The sequence below is a fragment of the Neodiprion virginianus genome, chromosome 5, assembly GCF_021901495.1.
Source record: "Neodiprion virginianus isolate iyNeoVirg1 chromosome 5, iyNeoVirg1.1, whole genome shotgun sequence".
Classification (NCBI taxonomy): domain Eukaryota; kingdom Metazoa; phylum Arthropoda; class Insecta; order Hymenoptera; family Diprionidae; genus Neodiprion; species Neodiprion virginianus.
Genome location: NC_060881.1, coordinates 10,350,297 through 10,371,372, shown reverse-complemented (window position 1 = coordinate 10,371,372; position 21,076 = coordinate 10,350,297). Strand labels below are relative to the sequence as shown.

At 41.1% G+C, this 21,076-nt stretch overlaps 2 protein-coding genes across 2 annotated transcripts in view; both read left to right on the top strand.

Moving 5' to 3' along the window:
* LOC124306362 (probable G-protein coupled receptor Mth-like 1) overlaps positions 1 to 21,076 on the top strand; it is a 114,783-nt gene that overhangs the window by 57,676 nt on the left and 36,031 nt on the right. The gene's annotated exons all lie outside the window — the stretch shown is intronic.
* On the top strand, positions 3,483 to 5,333 carry LOC124306363 (sodium/potassium-transporting ATPase subunit beta-2-like). The gene is made up of 3 exons (XM_046766984.1): positions 3,483 to 3,759; positions 3,828 to 4,028; positions 4,238 to 5,333. Exons 1-3 carry the CDS (start codon positions 3,624 to 3,626, stop codon positions 4,273 to 4,275), a joined length of 375 nt encoding a protein of 124 aa, XP_046622940.1. The 5' UTR covers positions 3,483 to 3,623; the 3' UTR covers positions 4,276 to 5,333.

The following is a 21,076-nucleotide window of genomic DNA, read 5'->3' as shown; positions in this document are numbered from 1 at the left end:
ACCATACGATCGTAAGAAGTGAACTTTGGCGAGTAGCCAGATTTCGGAGCTGTCAATTAGATTGATATTTACGCAAGGAAAAGTGAAAACCACGTCGTTGTTTTACTTCTGCATCAAAAGTTTCACACATTTATATATGTATGTATGTGTAATAATATTACTGAAGCTGTGAATTAGGACGTCCGTGTCTTTTTTTTTTTTTTTATATATATAAGGCGGAGATCATTATATTATGCGGGTGGTACTTTGAGAATCCGACACTTCAATATCGGACCTTGCGCAGATCGTCAATTTATTTGTTTACTTGCCGGAATATAGCGAAGCATAATATGTGTTGATGTATAAGAAAACTAAAATACACCAAGCTTTGAAATATTTTTGGATTTTCCAACTCATCCGCGTTTGATCGGCGTTGAGAAATTTATCAAAAGCGTTCCAACGAAGTAAAAAATGATTCGATGATTCATATTTCGAAGAAATATCAAAAAATATTATACAATAACAGAAACCTTTTTTATTATTATTATTATTATTCCAAGCGCATTTTTCCGTTTCCGTGTTGTTAATCTCCTTTTTTTTCTACATTTTGGTGTGTATATTTATTTTACTCCAAACAAACAAAGTCTCCGGATATATTTTTTCGCGGAATATCCCGACGAATATTAATTTGCTCGATTTTACAATTAAATTAGACACACCGCTGTCGAGGACATGAGGGTGCAAAGGGCTGGTCACCCACTAGACCGTAGTATAATATTTAGCTTAGCTGCCAGCTATGGAGCGACTGTTTTTTGAAACAACGTTGCTCTGCACCGCACCAGTTAAAGATATTACAATTCCCTGTGAAAAAGTAGGAAAAAAACTTTCCGGATTGGTTAAAGAGTTTCGAGATCGCAATTCTGTTAAAAAAAATAAACGAAATAAAAATGAGACAAGAAAAGCTGCAGAAAAATTCACAAACGCTATTGTTATAAAAATAAACGAGGAATACAATAAAAAATAGCCGTTTGTAGAATCTAAAAATCTCATTCCGGGTCGATAAAGTTCGCAAACAAGATGTTTTCATTGCCACAAGAGTCTAAAAGTCTGCCTTATACTGAATTTAAACTGAGATACCAATTTTAAGTTGTTTTTTTTTTTCAACAATATTTTACTGCGGGCAATAATTGTGCCGTAATAATTCAATTTCACCCGTTGTCGTTCAGCATTCAACGACTAATTCGAAATAATAGCGTATAAATATTGCAAATGAAAATTGGATTTCAGACATTTCATTGAGCATTTCATGAGCAGAATAAAGAAAAAATTCTTCGTTCGAAATTCCCAGCGACGAGTAAAAATGTTTTACCTACAAATTAAATTGGTGTATATGATGAATCTTGTGTTTAAAAATTTCATGTAATACATAATGCATAGAACAGTTTCGAGTAACATTCTCATCATGGTACGCTTGGGGGTGATACGAATTCACCAAACGCTATTGCATTCACGTTCAAGTCAGGCGGTCATAGCTTTTTTCTTCAAGATTGTGAACGCGTGTCTCCGGTGTAGCGAGAGGGACGTCGCCGCGACGTGGAGAGAGCACGACCCACGCCATGACCTGTGACCCTACATCCAAGGAACATCTCAGCGACATTGCCTAATAATATGTAAATTCGGTTTACGTCGGAACTCAGTGTAATCCGCCACCTGGAAACTCGGAGGTTGTTGACAATGCACGTATGTGTACCTATACGCTGAGTACAAACGTTAGGGAGCGGTGTTGGAATTCCGAATTTGAAAAGCTCCGCAAGCGCCAAATTCCGCATTTTTTTAATTGGCTGCTTTCGGAACTTAAACCGCGCCCCAACGTGGGGAATAAAATTATAGCGATGACAGAATACAATCGTGATTCACGCCTGATTCGTATGCAGAACGAGCACTATGCGATGTTGATTCGGCTTCTCACAAGAAGATCCATCAAAATGTAATCCGAAGCGTGGCTATTGCTTGGCCACGTATAAAAATACTCAGGTTTATTACACTTGAAAAAAAAATATCGTCAAAGTTCTCAACCTTCATTCGAGATAAGGGTAAATCCAACAAAAATATCGTTGTGATCAGGACAGTACTTGAAACTATCACGTCGAAGCTGAATTGAACCATGAACTGATAGTTTAAAGACCTGCGCAACTGTGCTTTTGCCATTTATTTTCTTCTCAGTATAGTCGGAGAGATTCTGTTTTTCTGGTTAAACGTTGCTCAACTATTACTTATCTCTTGATTCTAGGTTCATCGAGATAGAAGTCTTTCACTAATGTTTACTGAAAGATTGAACACTGCATATCTCAAACAAATATCCTAAATGATTAAATTGTTTTAATGGATACTTGAACTTGATTTAGGGATAACCCCAAAATAATGTATACACAGGTACAAAGAGTTAGAAATTATAAAGAGTATGAACCAAGTACAAAATTACCAAACATGAAGAGACCGTTCAAGAAGAAAACGTAAACTTGTACCAAGATAATGCCCGCAAGTAGATTTAAGTGAGGAGATAAGACCAAGAAAAAGTGCGGAAGCACTAAAGTGGAAGAGCTCATTGAAAAAAAGAAACGTTTGTATGTAAATACGAGTAAATGTGGACTAGAATGCGAATTGTAAGACGAATGACACAGTGGCTGGAGGGTATGAGGAATGTGTGATATGTATGAGGAATTCCAGAACCTCTGAGACAGAAGAGAAGAGCATATATAAGGAAGAAGAGAAAAATAGGCCGCAGTTAGGAGAAAAGAAGTAGAGATACTTTCGTCAGAGAGATTACATAAGTTGGAGTCACTGGAGCATCCATGATGGTAGAAAAATGTAGGTTGTTTGAAATGGAAGGTTTCAAGATAAAGAATACATATATGTATGATGTAACAGACGAAGAAGTAGCCAGGAAGTCGTGGAGATAAGACCAGAAGCTATAAGTCAATCGAGAAACAGAGAAATAGAAGGAGAACGAAAAATCGAGAAGACATGGAAAGTGTCGCATGAAAATCGCAATCAAAGTTATACGGCATTTCGCTCCGCAGCATCATTTAAAATATTGCGAATCGTTTACGTTTCATAAAATCATTTCTACGCCGTAATCTTGATCATTTTAAAGCACCAATTAGCAGCCTATTGTGCTTTTATACAGATTGAATTGTTACCGACCGAATGATCCGTTGTCTGCAACAATTTAATGCGCATGTGCCACAATCCGAGAGCAATTGTTTCTCAGGGTGACCAACCGTCCTCCTAAATTTAGAAGACAGTTCGCCGTGATGTATGTAACCTCAAAAATTTTGACAGCTGCCGATGTTGAAGACAACTGTCAAAATTTTTGAGGTTATATTCACGACGGTTGGTCACCCTGACAATCAACTACTCTCGGTTTGTAGCGCATGCGCATTAAATTGTAGCACGTGACGGGCTATTCTGCGTTAGCAATTCACTGTGCGAATTGTATACACACGAACATTTCTATGATCGAAAAACATCAGAAACCGCCATTCAGTCTTCACATCACCAGTAGCAACGGCGTTTTTCATCAATCATTAAACCTCTTCAAAAAATCACGAGATTGAACAAACGTATACTAATTCGCCACAGAAATGTTGATATTACACGACGATAACTACTACGAGAGCAGAAAACCACAGCCTGACTTGGGACCAGTGAAAAACTTCAAACGTTTCATCTGGAACCCTGAAAACAAATCAGTTCTGGACAGAACGTGCAGAAGCTGGAGTAATATCAAAATTTTTTACCTCATTTCGCTCGTATGGAATTGATTTCTATTATACTATTCTTTGCAGTTCGACTCACTGTATTCTACCTGGTATTCTTTGGAGTGATATTCTCGCTATTTTTCCTTCAAATGTGGATCACGATAACGTACATCAGCTCTGTAAATGCGCCGCACACTTTCATCCCTACGTACAGAAGAGAGTTATTTCGTCTATGGAATTACAGAATCCCTCAGTTTCCCATGTTTACTCACGGCAGTCATGAGCATGGTTAGTGCAAAAATGAAACAAATCAGTTCATTATACTTTACTTTGTCATCGTTCCATCAGAAATCTACTCTATTCCATGGTTTCAAGACTGTTAGCAGGATTCGAAAACCCCGAGATTTAAGCGAAAAATCGACATCTTTGTAGGTTTATTAGTCACTTTTTTGCCGACTATAGAATTGTCCCTATGGATTTAAATCAATTTTTCGCAGGCCAGCTACTCGCACCCAAAAACGATACTTACAAATAAAGGAGCCGTAGATCTACGCGTCGATCAGTAAATCAAGCGACCAACCTCGTACGATCGGCAAGTGTGTAACAAGGAACAAAGGATCTTCTCCCAATCTGGACTGTGCCAAACCACGTACCTATCAGAGGAAACTACGCAGCGGCGATTATCGAAACGTGCTCTTGTGAGCTCGAGGTGAAGATACGCCGATTGGCGTATCGCGTGTAAATACGGCTTTGACAGTGAACTCGACGGATCGTGACATTGTTACCGTTTGCGTCACGATCCACGACCTACTCGTTCAGCCGCGAAGAGCAACGCCGTGCACAAAGAGTCTCGATCTCAAACTGCGCTCACACCGATCTTCCAGCAGCTCTGCGTCGGTGTGATCTTTCAGCTCTTTACCGCCACCATGGGCTTTTACCGTGGTAAAAATCGGGCCTCAGTGTGAACTAGGCCTAAGACTTACCAGCCTACCGTAGCAAGCAGCTGTAAAGAGTGCCGGAGGAGTACAACGACCCCTCAAGTGCAGGTCGCCACAGCAGCACACCTGCATCACCTGTGGCAGAAGCCGTCTTTCTTGGTATCACATTGAGGTCGATGCAGAGATCGGTATCTCGATGATTGTTCAATTATCTCCGTTTAATTGGGGTTAGTTTATATTGTTCTCGGTAAATTAAGGACAAGTCGATCCTGACATGAACTATCCCGAGAAAAATTGTACGGTATACTTGTCTCTCCTCTGGTTTACTTGAACACTGGTGGAATCGCAATGTTCCTCATCACGTGCCCTTATTTTGACTTATATGCTAACTTTGCTTCGGTGTTATTCAGTCGAACAGATTGCTGCTAGCTGTAATATCGTTATTTACATTAATATTCTGACCGCGCCTGTGGTATATGACTGCATTTCATGACACGCCTGATACGTGAAAGCTTTTATTTACTTTTATCGTCGATTATACTATACCAGTCTATTTACGCTTCAACTATCGCCTGAGATACGAAGCCTTGATTAACATCCAGGGAGGCACTGTGTGATAATAATTCAGCCAGTATACATTCCATTTCCTATATTTACCTGAAAATAATATATAAGATTTTGGTACTCTACTAAAAGATTGTTGTACCGCTGAACTGGAGTAAACATTTCATTCGATTAACAGAATTAATATTTAGGATATTTTGGAGATGAGTAAGAACTTACATCACTTGCAAGGCCAAATTCAAGGTGACACAAAGTCTGGTGAATTTGCATATACTCAAGAATGCAAAGCTTATGGCTGCGAACCAATCTTAGTGAAGAGCGCATCCTTGATTGTTGACTCATTTCCTTCTTCCCAACCTTCGAGTGTGGGTTTTATACAAAACGCTTGAAATGTGCGCCTCTATTCTGATAATTGCAATTCCCAGCCTTCCCACTAATTCCGGTTGACCTCTGCGTCGTTGGCGCGATTTCTATTACATTTCTGCATGCTGATCTTCAGCCAGGAGTCACGTATAGGTGGGAGCAGCCATGACTCTTGCGTAAGAATTCCTAATCGCCGAGTGTTTTATTACGCGATTGCACGACTCCCTCCCGCGAAGGTGCCGAGACTCTTGAGAATGCACTTTGTATTCAAGGTGGAACCTGCGGCGACGGTCGTTGAACAAAATGCCCGCCTTTTTATTCGAGGATTTTCAAATTATACCGCATTTTCTGACCCCGGACCATCCGGGGCAGCAGTTAATCTCCAATTTCGAATGCACTCTCTCCCGTGTGCGAATTTTTATACACCGAGTAGTTTGCTATTACCATAATACGTCAGTAAATTTTTTCGTGGAAATGAGGTAAGTCCGGGATTAACCAGAAAACATTTTTCACCTCTGTGTATTTCCACTGTTATATTAATCCTGCAAAAGCGGAACAGAAATAAAAAAGAAGGTCACGAATTATAAGCCCCAAGCAAACCAGATGCAGGAGGCTTAAGTCAGACAGGTCGTAGACGGACAAATTAAACTAACCCCGAATGGATTACAGAGGGAGAAATTTAACTACCGGTTATCCGAATAACGTAATCGCCCTGGTCCATTGTAAGTCTCAATTAGATTACTCGCGGTCGTTCTTGATACACTGTGGATGCGTGCGTGCGTGTGCCTCGCGTGATCAACGCGTTCTCGAGTCATCGTTCGCATCGCATTTATCGAGCCCACAATGATGTCGACCCACACTTGCACAATGAGGCAGGCCGAGGCCACTTTGTACACGGAAATGACGACGAGTGAATTAACGGATGATCAACCTAGTTGAAAGAAAAAAACAAACAAACAAGTACACGCTGTACGACGAGTATTTCTTTTACAAATCTTAACACTATCATTCGTGTTGCGTTACATCCACCATGAAAGGTCTCGACGAATTACTGTGACCAGTAAAATAGCCAAAGCTATTAAAAATTTTAAATGGGAAACAGTATTAGCTAACTAATCGCACCCGGCGTTTCGGTTCGGCGAAGAATAACGGCCCTCCCAGCGTTCGACCAATCAACATCGTCAGGCATCAGCGCTTTTCTCTGTACTTTTCCGCCACGGGGAAGTGTGGTAACAGTAATTGGTTTACGTCAAGTTGCTTCGATTTGGAAGGATTGCAGCCTCAGAATACTTGTGCATGAAACTAAAAATGAAAATTTTTACTTATTGGTCACTAATTTTTATAAAGCTGGAACGATTTTGATGGTTGATTAGTCGTATTAATGGGAATACAGTATCGATAGTCACTAAGAGAATAACTCAACAATACGTACAAAAAAAAACGTTGCTAGGGTTTTACCTCGTCTATCTGTTTGTTTGTCTATTTCCCAAAGGCTGCGAAACTAGCATTTTTTTTTTTTTTTTTGAGAAAACAGACGCTATGATATTATGGAGCTCACAATAAGTAGCGAACCTTCAAACTGATCACAGTGGGGTGCGCATCGCCAAAATTAAGTCGTTTCGACGTTTCCTCGTCATCGGGGTACGGACGAAGTCTTCGTTTCATTTCACAAATTGACTATAGATATTTTGATAAAAGGCAGCTTCACAAAGGAAATTGCTGGAATTTTTTTGAAATTGATATCACACCGTCACAGAACTGTCGCTGCGATGTATTTTCTTGTGTAGTCTGCAAACGGGCACCTCTGAAGACGTTGAATTTAGTCGTATATGACATGTACCCTTGTACAACGAGAACTCGAGATCAAACAGATGTGTACACGCACATGTAGGTAATCTGAAAACTGAATTGCAGAATGTAGAATACGCGCCGTGGGTGATCCTCTCCAATATTCCTTGATCAGCGTTGCGCGAAAAGAGACACTGCAAGGTACAGGGGGTGCTCTACAGGCAGCGACGGCTCTCCGCTTGGTTTGAGACTGATACGCGTGAAGTGATCTTGGGAAAGTTTCACTCGTGCGTTATTGCACCCGGGTTTCCATGGCCACATGCTTGCCTCTCGCTTCAGACTTGCAATTTCTGACGGAAGGATCCTCGTTTGGGTGGAATTAAGACCTCAGCCATTCTGTCCTCGTTGAATGTTCAACTTCAAAGCGGTCTTCTTGGAAGGCTGAAGAGGCGAGTAGGCGGGTTCGGGCCCAAGTTTGGCTAGCTAGCTGCAAAGCAAATATCGAGGGAATATTAAACTGCCCCCTCCCCCCCCCCCCCTTCCTTCTCCCATCCAATGACACTTCGCGTTTGATCAGCCGCCCCAAGCATTTTACCGGAGACTAGGAGCCCTCAATTTTCACCAGAAATCCCAACGCGTTCCCGGCTACCGAACTGCGCTTCTCCACCTGTCGATTTTTGAGGCTGCACGCAAACCATAGCCACGGAATGTCTACAGAGTCTACCGGTCATTGATCCCTCGCCGGAAGATATTCCTTCGTCAAATATCATGCCGACAAGCCAAAGTGACACTCCCTTAATGGATTGCTCCTCGAGCCAAGGAGCTTCTCTGCAAGATTGATGGACTCCTAGGTACGGATGCTCGCAAGATCAGTTATTGGAAGGATTTCATGTGACGCAGGGTGTCCTCGGACATTCGATAATCATGGTAAAAGGTTGAAGAAGCCGAGCGATGGAATTCCTTGGATTTAAGTGTTTGACCAGGCGGATGCAGGATGGTTGGATCAACTGATCGAAATATCCAACACGCGACGAATCGTATCGGGCTTCGGTTAGAGCTCTTTTTCTTTGTCGACGTCATCTTGTTCCAACTTCTCTCGCAACACTTGACTCTCCGTCCCCGGTCTGTTTTTCAACTTCCTGCAATTAGCTCGTCTCTCTGTTTCTTACTTGTTATAAATATACACTTTAACGTTCCTCAGAGGTTATATATAATTATTCGTACAAAAATCTTTTTGCCTCTGCAGTTACAGTCTCAGGTAGAGACTGAATCAGGTGTACTCGGGTAAAAAGTTTCTTGAAACAATAATGTCACGCCCGTTCCTACCAAAAATTCCCCATAGACTTCAAGATCAATAATGGAAAAGCTTTTGAAATCACACTCCTTAAGAATGATACCTAAATACGTACAATATTCTATCGAAGTAAATGTATTTTCATTACGCAAAATTCGATGCGAAACAAATTACGCCTCGGAAACCGCGTTTTATTTTTTCCCTTGAACCGCCTCGTGCCCAAGTTTTATACAATGTATGTATCCATTTCTTGCTCTTACTTTGTACATATAATAAACTTAAAAAATGTAAGCGAAGTAACGCGTGTTCCCTTTGCCGCATGAGACTCTTCGCGGTATATATTTCAGCTGGAGGGTGAGAACCCTTTCAGCTCCTCCACTTCTCATCGAGGCTTTTTGTCTCCGTCAGGGCGTAAGCGGAACTACGGCAAAGACGCTAAAAAATTGCGATGGCCATAATACAAGCAGTCCCGATTCATCAGAGTCCCTCTTAATCCCGTGACGTCGGCTACCCACCCTCGGGACTTTGGCAAGCGTGATCCAACTTCTGCAAAGCCTCTAAATCCAGCGGGCCCAGCGGAATCGAGAAACAAATTGAACGCTGGTGAAACAAAGTTATTATGAACGTTACTGCGCAGAAGCTGGTGGCAGAAAGGGATTGAACCAAAACCGGTCCATGTATGCTCTTCGTGCTTTATCCTTCTCAAAAAAGCGAGAGGCTACAGAAATGAGAAGAAAAAATCCCTACGGGGCTTAACCGGACAATTTGGAGAACAGATAACGTTGCTTCTAGAAATATTCTCAATTATCATATCGCAAAGAGATTTGAAAGGAAGAAAGAGGCTTAGGGCTGGATTTTTAGCGAAAGAAACGGCCCTTCCTTTTTCTCAATCTTTCCGTTCCTTCCAGGTTTTACTTAACTGACGTGGGTTACATCGCTGTCGTCGTATACAATACTTTCGTACTAACTTGCGGACTGGAAGATCGTATGAAAGATGGTAAATTTGTGCTAGCGCTCGGGTTTCGCGGTTATTAAATTAAGGCTGTCCGTCCTCGCTTTCCCGAGTTTATCGTGAAAAATATGTGCGGACTATCGATCGGTACCCCGGAAAATTCCATCGCGCCACGTATGTTGACGTTCACAGAATGAAATGACGTGGGTCCTGATCAATTTATGCTAATTCATATTCTTTATAATAAACACGTATATTTCTCCCAGGTCGAACCCGCTGCACGTCAAACTCTAGTGTGTAGCGGGCCTGCTGTAATTAGAAATGAATTCGAAAGGGCTGAACCGGGAAGGGTGCTCTTTCGCATTTTAATAACTCTCTTCCCGAGGAGTCAATTATATCACATCAGAGGAGAGGGACGAGACGGTGTAATAAACTCGACGAGACACGATGAGCTGGGCTACTTCATTCATTAGCTCTCCTCGTGCGATTAATGAACTTTTTAAAATTGCGCATTGTTACCACTCTCTCGGAAAATTCAAGGACCGCGAAGTTACTCCTACAACTTCATGACTGTATATCCTCGTTTACCGCATCTACTTTTTCATCAAATTGCAAATAGTAATGATAGTGCAATGTCGCCTTATGCGATGACGAGAACGTCTCGTCAGGGACAACACGCAGGTGCATCGGTGAAGGAATTTACATCGAAATTGCAAAGACCAGTTTCAGACTTGTATCTTCCTACAGATCATACTAACTGCCAAACCTCTTCAGGATTATACGTGAATTTCATGCATTGACGAGTCGAAGACTGAATAGGAGGTCTGGACGTTATTTGGAAATTGAAGTAGGTTGACTCCTGACCATATTACTCACCTTGTAGCTATGCTATTTTGAACAACTGCAGCTGTGAACCTGATCTAAAATTCGCGAAATTGCAAATTACCGAATATTAATTTGAATCAAACTTTATTGTCGCTGGATCTTTGTAGGCATAAAGAAAAATATACAAAGCACGTGCTTGCACATCCTGCATTTCCACTTATAGTCGGCATACCAAAGAGACGATTGGCACAAAACTGTCTGCGGAATGTTGCGAAATACTGAATTTCCTGCACGTTTATTTCTCTTTTTTTTCCACGAATGCCAATGTCTACGACTAAAACGCACCGCGTACGTGAGTTTAGTTATAACTTTCGACTCTCTGCGGTCTACGCAGGCAACCGACCGGACGATGCAGAGGACAGCCTAGCCTTTTCAGGAGAGACTCGAGCAACCAAATATAGGGAACAGTTGGAATGCGACACACGTACATGGGACCATCTTGAACACTTTGAGCGGGCCGAATACTCTTTGTTTTAATGGTTCAACTCAGCGTCGGATCAACTGTCGTCTGGGGCTATTTACACACCGATGCAGTTTGGCAATTTCCAATTGATTCCAAGGTTCTAGTATCGCAGGTCTTCCGGATCTTTTCGCGGCCCTGTAGCGGTTGCGTTTTCGTCGATTCATATACTCCTCCATTCGTATCGCGTATTCTTCACTCTGTTCCCATTCATCGGACTCAATGTCGTCGTATTTTAATTGCTATGCCTCCGAGGCTTCCATAAGTCATTATAGCTGTGGCGTCGACGACGTGAGGCTTTTGTACTAGCGCCATTTATTCATTTGAAACTCGCTTATTTCCGCACAGATGTTATCACCCAGCTCATTTAAATCGCCATAATTACTCATCGCCTCAAACCAAAGCTCACATTTCAGGATGCACTTCCCGAGTCGAGTCAAGTGTCAAGTAACACCGGCATTGAACTATTTCTCAGTATACGATATTTTATTCGCTGCAATTTTATGACTTGCCATATCGACAAAAAAAATTTCCGTTCTATACGCAAGGTTAAAATATCATATCTTAATGTTCAAGCGTTCTCTGATTTCAAATGCCACAATTGAGCATCGAAACTCCCAGTGGTAAGGTAACGGTGAATAAAATGACGCGTCCGAAGCGATATTTCCGTAGATAAAGGCGGCAACGTCTTCTTAGGGGCAAAACGTACTTCTTGGCCATCTCCAGCGTAGGCGCCTGTACTGCCCGAGGTTTGAGCATCGAACAACTGTCGTAGATTCTTATCGATCTCCTTGGCGTGGTCCTTTTTGAAAAACGGTCTGCCCCCCGAGAGTATCTCGTAAATCCATGCGCCTGGGGCCTTCCGGCAATTAGAGGGATGGACCGATTTCTATCTGCGATCGAGGAGCCCTGGCGCATATTCTTAAGAGTTTGGGTCACGTTGGCCTCAAACGCCCCTCGACCCTGCTTAATTGGTTAATTTGGTAGTCAAAACGGGCCGGCAGACGCCAACCGCAGACGAAACTGGCGACAGCTCGCATCTTTCCGCCCCTTAACTGACGTCAAAGTTCTCCTTCTATCTGAATGAAAGTAACTCGTCGCTCTTGTCTTGACCCGTATAGGCAGATAAGATTCGGGAGAAAGTGTCAGTTTACAGATTGGACATGGAGATCCGAGTCGCTTCGAGCTCAGAAACGATTTGTACTTACCAAAATTTATCTTCGGTGGAAACAGGATACTGCTTTACTGGGAACCCGATTCATCTAATTGGGAGAACGCTTTTCTCTTTTACATCCAAGGAGCTTATCAACAATTTTCGAGTTTTTTTGGGGGGGGGGGGGGGGCGGATTTTAAAAAATTGATAACTTGGTACTAACTCAGTGAAACCGATTTCCGAACTTTATCAATCAGAAAGAATTTTGCCCAGACTCGGATTCGCAGAATCAAGCCCGCGTCAATATGAACAAATCAAAGAACAATCTGACACTGCTTTTCCTCAGTAAAGTGTTCTCTTCTTTTCTGTTTTAATTTTTTTTTTTTTTTTTTTCAATCATCCGTAATTACCACCAATTCAATCGTTTCACCATCACGTTGAATTTCATAGACTATCGATCTCCGAAATCTACACACAAGTGATTGAATATAACTTTCAGATCCAAGAGACGTGAATATTTTTGGTTTGAAAAATGAACAATTATACTCGGCTTGTAAAAGTATAACTATTACATATGGTTAAAAAAAAATGCAACATCTATAGTTATTTTTTACTCAAGCCATTCATTCATAAGTGTCTGTCCAATTTCTGTCAATGTGTCAATTTCAAAGGCTCTTGAACTTTGAACTTTGACTTGGCATATAAACAGAGTCTTGACTCACACGCCTCGCCGTACGGGCGATAAACGCATGATGCATGGAACCGCACGTCACGTATATCCATCCATAGGGCTCAACTCTAATTCTTGGGATTCACCGTGGCGACGACGACGATTCGATGTTGACTGTAGATTCATTAGAGTTCAGGCGCCCCTCAACTACGAGCAGTAGCGAACCTGGTAAATATAGACCTGATAGTAAACCTTGTCAATGCTGCGGTTACCCAGTGATTAAAAGCGGTCCTTTTGACTTGAGATAAACAAACGGCGAGGTTTAATCAACGATCCTATATTGGCAGCCCTGCGGTCATTCGCTATGTAGATAAATTCAGACGCGTGACAGATCAGAAAGTTGGAAATTTCAGGCATCGAATATTTCATGATAAACAATTACAAGGTAGTGCAGAATTAATCAGAGTGCATTTTTGCGAAGGGAAAAAGAAATGCAGTGAAAACATTTTACCCGCAGAGAATTCAGTGCACTTCAATAATCCGGATGACCGAAACTTTAATATCAGGTAATTGAGACGCGCAGCTGCTTTTCCCTCTCATTTAGATTTGCCTACGTGTATACTGGATACCCTACTCTGTAAATGCAAATTCGAAGCAGAAGATGAAATATTGTGAATTGATCGAACATGGGTTGCTAAGCTGGCGCTTCCTCAGTTGCAGCGGCACTTTTGTCTGTGATCTCAGGGAGATTTTTCATCGTACAAATTCGAGGGTCCCTCGGGGATGGAGCAGGGAAATAATAGTACACCAACAACTAGGAAACCATTCTTCCGTTCATTCGTGAAAGGATCACAGCTTCGGGTACGTTATGCCTACCGGTTTAATCTGGGATGAGCCGTCATTAAGCGCAGGGCACAAAATTCATTCACCGCTTGTATTTCAACACGTATACAGAATTTGGAATAACCTATGTCCATTGGTAAAAACCAAAATAACAGGCCAATTCAGCTGCGAGAATGACGTCTGAGCTCCTGCCACCTGGCGGAAGATCGCGAACTGACACGTGACAACCGCAGAACGCATTCAATCGTTCTTAAACCGTTGCAAATCAGTCACATCTCTTTTTTCTTAGCTCCTCGATAAGATGAATTTAGTTCGCAGCTCGTATGATACTTTACTGATAGCACAGATGCATCCGTAAAATTTTGCCAAAATTGGCCTAGCCGTTTTTGAAATCACTGATAACAAACTAACTGATGCTTTCTCTTTGTATATAATAGCAGTGTAAAAATTTAGATTTCGCATAGAAGATGATATAAAATAACGAAAAATCTTCTATCAAATGGTTATGGCATATTTTTTTCCGAATTATCTCCTGGCCAAAAATAATTCGCAATGGCTTTTAGCCTGGACCGTCAGTAGCACGTCAATTCTGGGAATTATCTTTCCATTTCTAGTTGCGAAGCTGGCGCAATATTGATTTCAGCTTAATGCAGTTCACGAATTCGCATTCGATGAATGGATGGAGATTCCAAGAAATTTTTTATTCTCATTTTTAACTGCATTGTCTTCGTCATTGGTGCACGGACAGAGACGTTTTACCTACGGCTATAATGGCTCCAGTTTCAGCTCACACATGGCAGGGATATATATATAAGGTATTCGACCTGAAGCACAACTCTGTAGGTATGAGGGGTCGCCGTGAAGCGGAGCAGTTTTTCACCTCACGGTTATCACTTTTTATGACACTCAAGTGCGCTGCGGTACGCTGATTGACTTCGCAAAAACCATAAAATCGACCAGCTCGCTCTGAAATATTTTATAGACAACGTGCATAGAACTGGCAACTGAAACGCGTACGTGGATGATTAAGTATCCTTGGAAATCTTGAGAATAGGTCACAAAAAAGCTTCATTATCCGTATATTATGAAATATCATGAATAAAAGCTCACTGAGTGATTCTATGTTGGAAACTTGCAAAAATTTTGAATTTCAGGTAAAAACGTTTGCGTAGTGAGTTTCTTTTTAATTCTAAATTTGTAAAATTAGGCGCACTATTTGTACTGAAAAAAATTTCAACAGTACTAAAAAAATTTTATAAAATACGTATCGTTACAGCTGTTTAAATATTGTTGGAATCACAAAAAGAGGTGGTACAAGTAACTATTTTATGCGTTCAGAGTCATCATTACTATATTTTCTGGTAATTTCGACGCAAAAATCAGTTTGTTCAGTCAACTGTTCTCTTATTAGTAGAATAAGGCCCCAACGTTAATTTACTATTGTACCGTAATCAAATTTTCGCAAGAGTTACAAGAAAATATAGTAAAAGCGACCATGATCAGAAAGAATAGTTACAGATACTAGAGTTCCTGGTTAAAGTTGCAAAACGAATTTGCATTTTTTACCAAAAATTATATTTTTCGTTTGTGGTATAAAATTTCAAGAGTTTACGACCGTGCAGTAATCGCAACTAAAAGCAGACGGATAATACCATCAGCAACAAACATATTTCAGATAGGAACATTCAGGTAAATCGTTGTTTCAAGAGAGTTGTCAAAATCTACTACTTGAGGTTCGTAAAAATTTATCATTGTGAGTCCACAGATAATATAGGCTGATCCTTTTCATAAAACTACCCTGTATCTCAGTCGCAGATACCTGGCCGCAGAAAATCCCTCTGCACTTACCTGGGTAGAAAACCTTCTTTTCTACCTGCATGCCTCCTGAACAAACAACGCGGCGCCTTTGCACCCAATAATCAAGCAGCACTAAGCATTTTTACCGCGAATCGTATTTTAGGCTTGGTTTCACAACCGAGAAGACTAATGTTTATGACTATGGAAGCAACGTTTTTTTACGAAAGTAATGGTAAATATGGAAGATCAAGATGTCACTATTTCCAAATGCATGGTGGTAAAAGTTCTGATTAGAATCAGTAAAATACATAAGTTGGCCAAGTGAAAACTCTGCGAAGAAATTATGAAGTTCTGAATTGGTAAATATTACTTCTGCACCAAATTTGATGAATTTAGTTGATATTAAGAGATTTAAAAATTATGTTAATATAGTAACAGAGTTTAGAGTATCTCTGTTTCGTCATGGAAATACGCGAAGGTTTAAAAAGTTTGATGCCTCAACTTGGCCGATAACATTTACGCGATTTTCACTCAAATCTTATCCGCATCGAATCGAGTCATTGCTCCGGAATTTAAAACCGAAACTGTTCGTGCCTCAAGATATAGGCTGGAAAATAAATACACCGATGATGAAATTTTGTTACAAGTTGAGAAGGAATTTTTTTTTTTAATCCCAGTACTTTTCAGACTGGGGAAATCTGGATGCACAGAACATGCATAACAAATTTTTCACTCCGTACGTAATTTTCCGTGAAAATTGATTTTCCCGTCGAACGTGACCAAGCGAACGGTGAACTCTCGTTATCTGAAGGCGGACGATACAGTTGTGCGATAAAACTGACCCTTAGACAGAGCAAATGTTAGATCCGATAGTGCAACGTAAACATATCATCGATAAGTCAATGCCGTTTATTACATGGTGAGGTTTTTCTGTCTGCGGAGTGAAGTCTCGTACCATAATATACGGTTGAAACGCACTGAAGTCTAGAAACGATCAACACGCATTGACGAAAGCCTGTAGAAAAAAAAAAAAACCTGGTCGGTGAAGTAGAGCGACGTCCGGAAGTTTGTGATCGTAAAACCAAGGTGCCCGATCTGTCCACTTTTCTTCTTTCGCACCGCTCGACGTCGTTACTGAAGATGAGTAAATTCGCTCTGTTTCACATGGTGTGCATTCACGAGCAAATCGGGTGAAACTAAACCCCGCGGTAAGCTTCCTCGAATCTCGGTCGTTTAAATATTGCATGAAACGGCCCCCTCGACTCTACTCAGCTTCAAACATGCGCCCCCACGTTCAACGTCCCCTCAAAGGCGACCAATGCGCCAATTTCATGCTTCAACACCCCAAAACTTCCGTTCAATACCGAAAATTCTATTCATGATGTTATTAAGACGGCGGCTGACGATGAGTCGTTCATTTAATTTCTGTTCACAGCAGGTTCTTTCTTCTTCACTTTTTGCTGAACCGTTTATCGTAAATTGAAATCTCCTACATTGTATAATACAAAACATATTTCATTTCGGACACAGGAAGAAGTACATGGGCCGATCCGCTAACGTTCGGTCGGATACTTCGGTGCCAAAATTCAATCTCAAACACGTTTTTTCGACATTTTTATTTCAGTATGTGTGAAACGTGTCTGATCCCTTTCGTATATAAAAAAAATGTCAGGAACACGACTTTAATTTGTAACTTCTGAGGATCTGCTTTAAAATAGATTTCATATCTGCAAAAACCAGACTTTTTTTGCACGACAAACACGTTGGGTCATATTTTTTTCCGTCAATTCGCTGAAAAAGGTTGAATTCGAATTCGAATTCGGTAAGGCTTGTAAAAATATTTTTATATCCAAGTGTCCACAGTAACGTATCCAATTATAGTCACGTCAAAATTCTGACACTGAAAAAATGGCCGGAAGTTGATGGATTAGCCCCATACGCTCATATATAATCCTGATGTAAAAGTCGACCTGACTTGATAATTCATCCGTCGCTTACAATTACCTTTATTTATCAAAGCGTTACTTCCGATCCGAGAAATACCCGACATTACGTAGCGGATCATCACGGTTCGGTTAAAGCCCAGACCTATGATTGAGGTTATGAAAAGACAAAAGAAACCCGTTAGGGTTTGTCAAGAATCCGGATCAACGTCCAGATGACTGTTTTAACCGTTTCCTTGATGGGATACGTGCTCTTCGAGGCAAATAATGAGAGCAATGAGCTTCACTGCTGGTCTGTTGTAATTGAGCGCTAACTTTACGAGATCTACGGTATAACCGGAAGAGGAATCGGCCACTGCAAACGTGGTGAACATGACGGCGAACACGGATAGTGACAGTTGCGCGTTCATGCTGGAATCACCGTTAACAGGAAGCGGCGACAAGCGGTTCCCTTGGTCACCGAAAGAAACGCGTCTCCTCTTCTTCTTATCCTGACGAGCGTGACTCGAATCGAGGTATATGTTCAGAAACTTGTGGATATATGTGAAATATGCATGACTCGCAACGCGCGGGTAGGAAAAAATTGCGTTGTGAATTTTTACAAGACTACCTTAGTCCTCGTTTTACCAAGTGGAGTAGAAAGAATCCTGACCATTTAACGAGTATACCGGGACAATTTCTTGAAACTTGAAAATCAACTGCGCATGCGCGAGTTTTATCGGCTGTTCGTACAGGCTGACCATCCCGAGTTTCAGCTATCAAACTGTATCTGCCGGCGATGTAGTTGATGTGAATTTTCGAGGTTAGAATCTGAAATAATTGAGGTGGTGACTCGGAAAGGTTTGGGAAGCATTTGTTATTGGGTCGGAAAGTTGATTCTTGAAAGAAAGGTCGGAATTTAATGCTTATGCTCTTTGAAAATTCAAAGGTACACATTTTGTGTACGTTGGCCCGCCTGCATCGCAGACAAGGATATCGCTACGGGAAGATTTCGCCGACCAATGAGATTGAATTATTTGGCGCATGCGCGGTTGATTTTCAAGTTTCAAGAGATTGTCCCGGTAGAGGTTTTCTCAAGAGGAGTTCATACACGCGTTCTAATCTTCATAGGTATAATTACACCTATTACACTGTGATGTTCAGGAGTTCGGTAACACAGATCGTGTAATGCATCGTCAGAGGGATGGATCTCAGCGGCATAAACGACACGGAAACTGGTGCAATTGCACTTAATTGCGAGCGGTCATAATCAGGATGCTGTAATTTATAGAAATTTAAAACAAACCTACGCTAATTCCACTTAATAACCATCTCGGCCAACTGCAGTGTACTTCCGCATCGCTCAGTCAATTGTACACACGGATATAATGTTTATCATTCCCCTTATTCGCGGCTTAGCTACTTTTGCCAATTGTTCGTATCTCTCGTGCGAAAAGCACACTATCGTCAATATGATATATTAATGGATAAGCACCGTCGGCGACTTCGGCATGGTCAGTATGAAGTAACACACACTTGATGTATGCCGAGTATGGAGTTTTCATACATGGGAAAAGTAGCGAAACACATCTGCAGATTGGATATTGTTGATAGGTGAAGACTTGAATATAATCAAATTAAAAATTATAGAAGATTGTTATTGAGTCAGTAACTTCGTTGCTTCGAACTTTCTGCGTATCTCTGTCTAAAAAATACCGTACCCATTGCATTCCATCCGGAATTCGTTTCTTTTTTCTTTTAGGATTATTCCATTCATCCCAGCGTCAGAAGTTGAAAACTCATATCTTATGTTAATACTGGTATCTAGATGGATACACACAGCGATCCTTTACATTCGGACAAAAATGGTAATAGAAATCAATCGAACCTCGATTACGAATAAGTGAAATGTTGAACTTCAAGCTACTTTTGACTTTATTAAATAATAATGTATAAATGAGGGTCATATGTTTCTAAAGTATGCAAAGTTATAACGTTAATCAAAATACCATGTAACTGTGATAGAGTAAATGAACAACCCCCTTACGTTCCCACTTCTACACTGTGAAAAATTTCATTTGTCATAGTAACTATAAAAATTCAATAAAACAGGTATCGTTAAAAAAAACTGTTTGAATATAGTTGGAATTACGAAAAACGAGCTACGCGTAACCATTTTGCGCTATCGTCGATCCTTTTTTGGTAATTGCAACGCAAAATCAGTTTGTGATGTTTACTCTACTTTTTTACTTAAATAAGTCTTGAACGTCAATTTATCGTTGCACAGGCATTAGATTTTCGCAACAGTTGCAAGAAAATACATAGCAACAGTGATCGTAATGAGAAGGAAAAGTAACGGATACTAGACTTTCCGGTAACAGCTACGAAACTAATTTTCATTTTCTACCAAGAGCTATATTTTTCGATTGTGATTGTGAAAAAATAATAAGTCGGCGGCCCTGTGGATAAGTAACACATCGTTCACGTTGCATGCAATGTGTGCCTGCGTTGCGTACATGCATATGGGCGCCACGCGCATGAGAAAGCTAAATCTCTAACACTTTTAACATTCCATCGAGTAAGTGTGAACGCGCAAACGGTATGCCCACGGGTCGTGTTTACAATTCTGTAATTTTGGGCCGAGCCTCTTGAAAATCCCAGTAAAACGCATACCGCGATATTCACGGGGCGTGAATTAACCAACCCGTGTCAAACCTCGAGAGAGTCACACGTGCAGGGCCGACAGTTTTGAGTCATGCGTCTTTCGGAGAGACTCAAGATCATCCGGAGCCGCGTGCACTTGGCGTCTGTTTTATCCGGTTCTTTCTTTTCCAAGTTCACTTTTACTGTTTTATTTTCTTGTTTTCGTTTTTTTCGAGACCGGAAAGTTCGTGTCTCGAGTCGATATACTCGTCAGTGGCGCCAGGCGCTGCACTAAAAGTAAAAACTGCAGCATTTGTTGTTATACCGCAGTCAGAAATATGCAACGATTCCCCCCTCAATTCCGGCTCGTGGCAGTTGAAGTGATGAAACCGGTACAAATGTGGGAAAAAATTGCGGACCGCGTTGTAGATTATCACGAAATAATTTGCTAATGGGTTTCTGATTTCTCGCCATGGCTGCACGCTGACACATCCCGGGGTGTCTGCACTCGTTTTTAACACAACTGCAGCAACGCCGTGTAGTCGCCTCCCGTGCTCGAGGGACACGTCGAATCGACATACCGACGTAACAGAGAACATGACGTGAATCCAACGCGTTTTGTACGTGCAGCAAGAGCTCCAAAAGTGATTTGAATATCAAGTTAGCGTCGATTATCGCACACCACCCACACCATCAACAAGTCACTGTACATATAATATGCGATGCTCACCGGTTGAAGGACATTTTATATATCATGTTTGATGCGGGCCGGTTAAAATAGTTTTATGGATATTTTATATACCGTCGACAAAATTATTGACAGTAATAGTACCGTTTTTAATGATACTTCGGACCAAGCATGACGAAAACACCATTCGATGACCATGACCTGAATGCTATAATCCGTGGATTGCATAGATCATTCACCGCATCTTCCAGATAGTTTTTGGATCACTGTTTGCATATCTGGGTATAAGTTCTTACTGTTCGTAAACGCCTTATAAATTTCACAAACTTCCGAATCAATCTCGAAAAGAATAAAGAGCGTTCAAACATTTATCTGT

Coding starts and splice junctions, on each gene's coding strand:
- LOC124306363 (XM_046766984.1), top strand. CDS start 3,624: ATGTTGATATTACACGACGATAACTACTACGAGAGCAGAAAACCACAG. Junction 3,760..3,827: donor CAGAACGTGCAGAAGCTGGA/GTAATATCAAAA, acceptor TATTCTTTGCAG/TTCGACTCACTGTATTCTAC. Junction 4,029..4,237: donor TCACGGCAGTCATGAGCATG/GTTAGTGCAAAA, acceptor AATTTTTCGCAG/GCCAGCTACTCGCACCCAAA.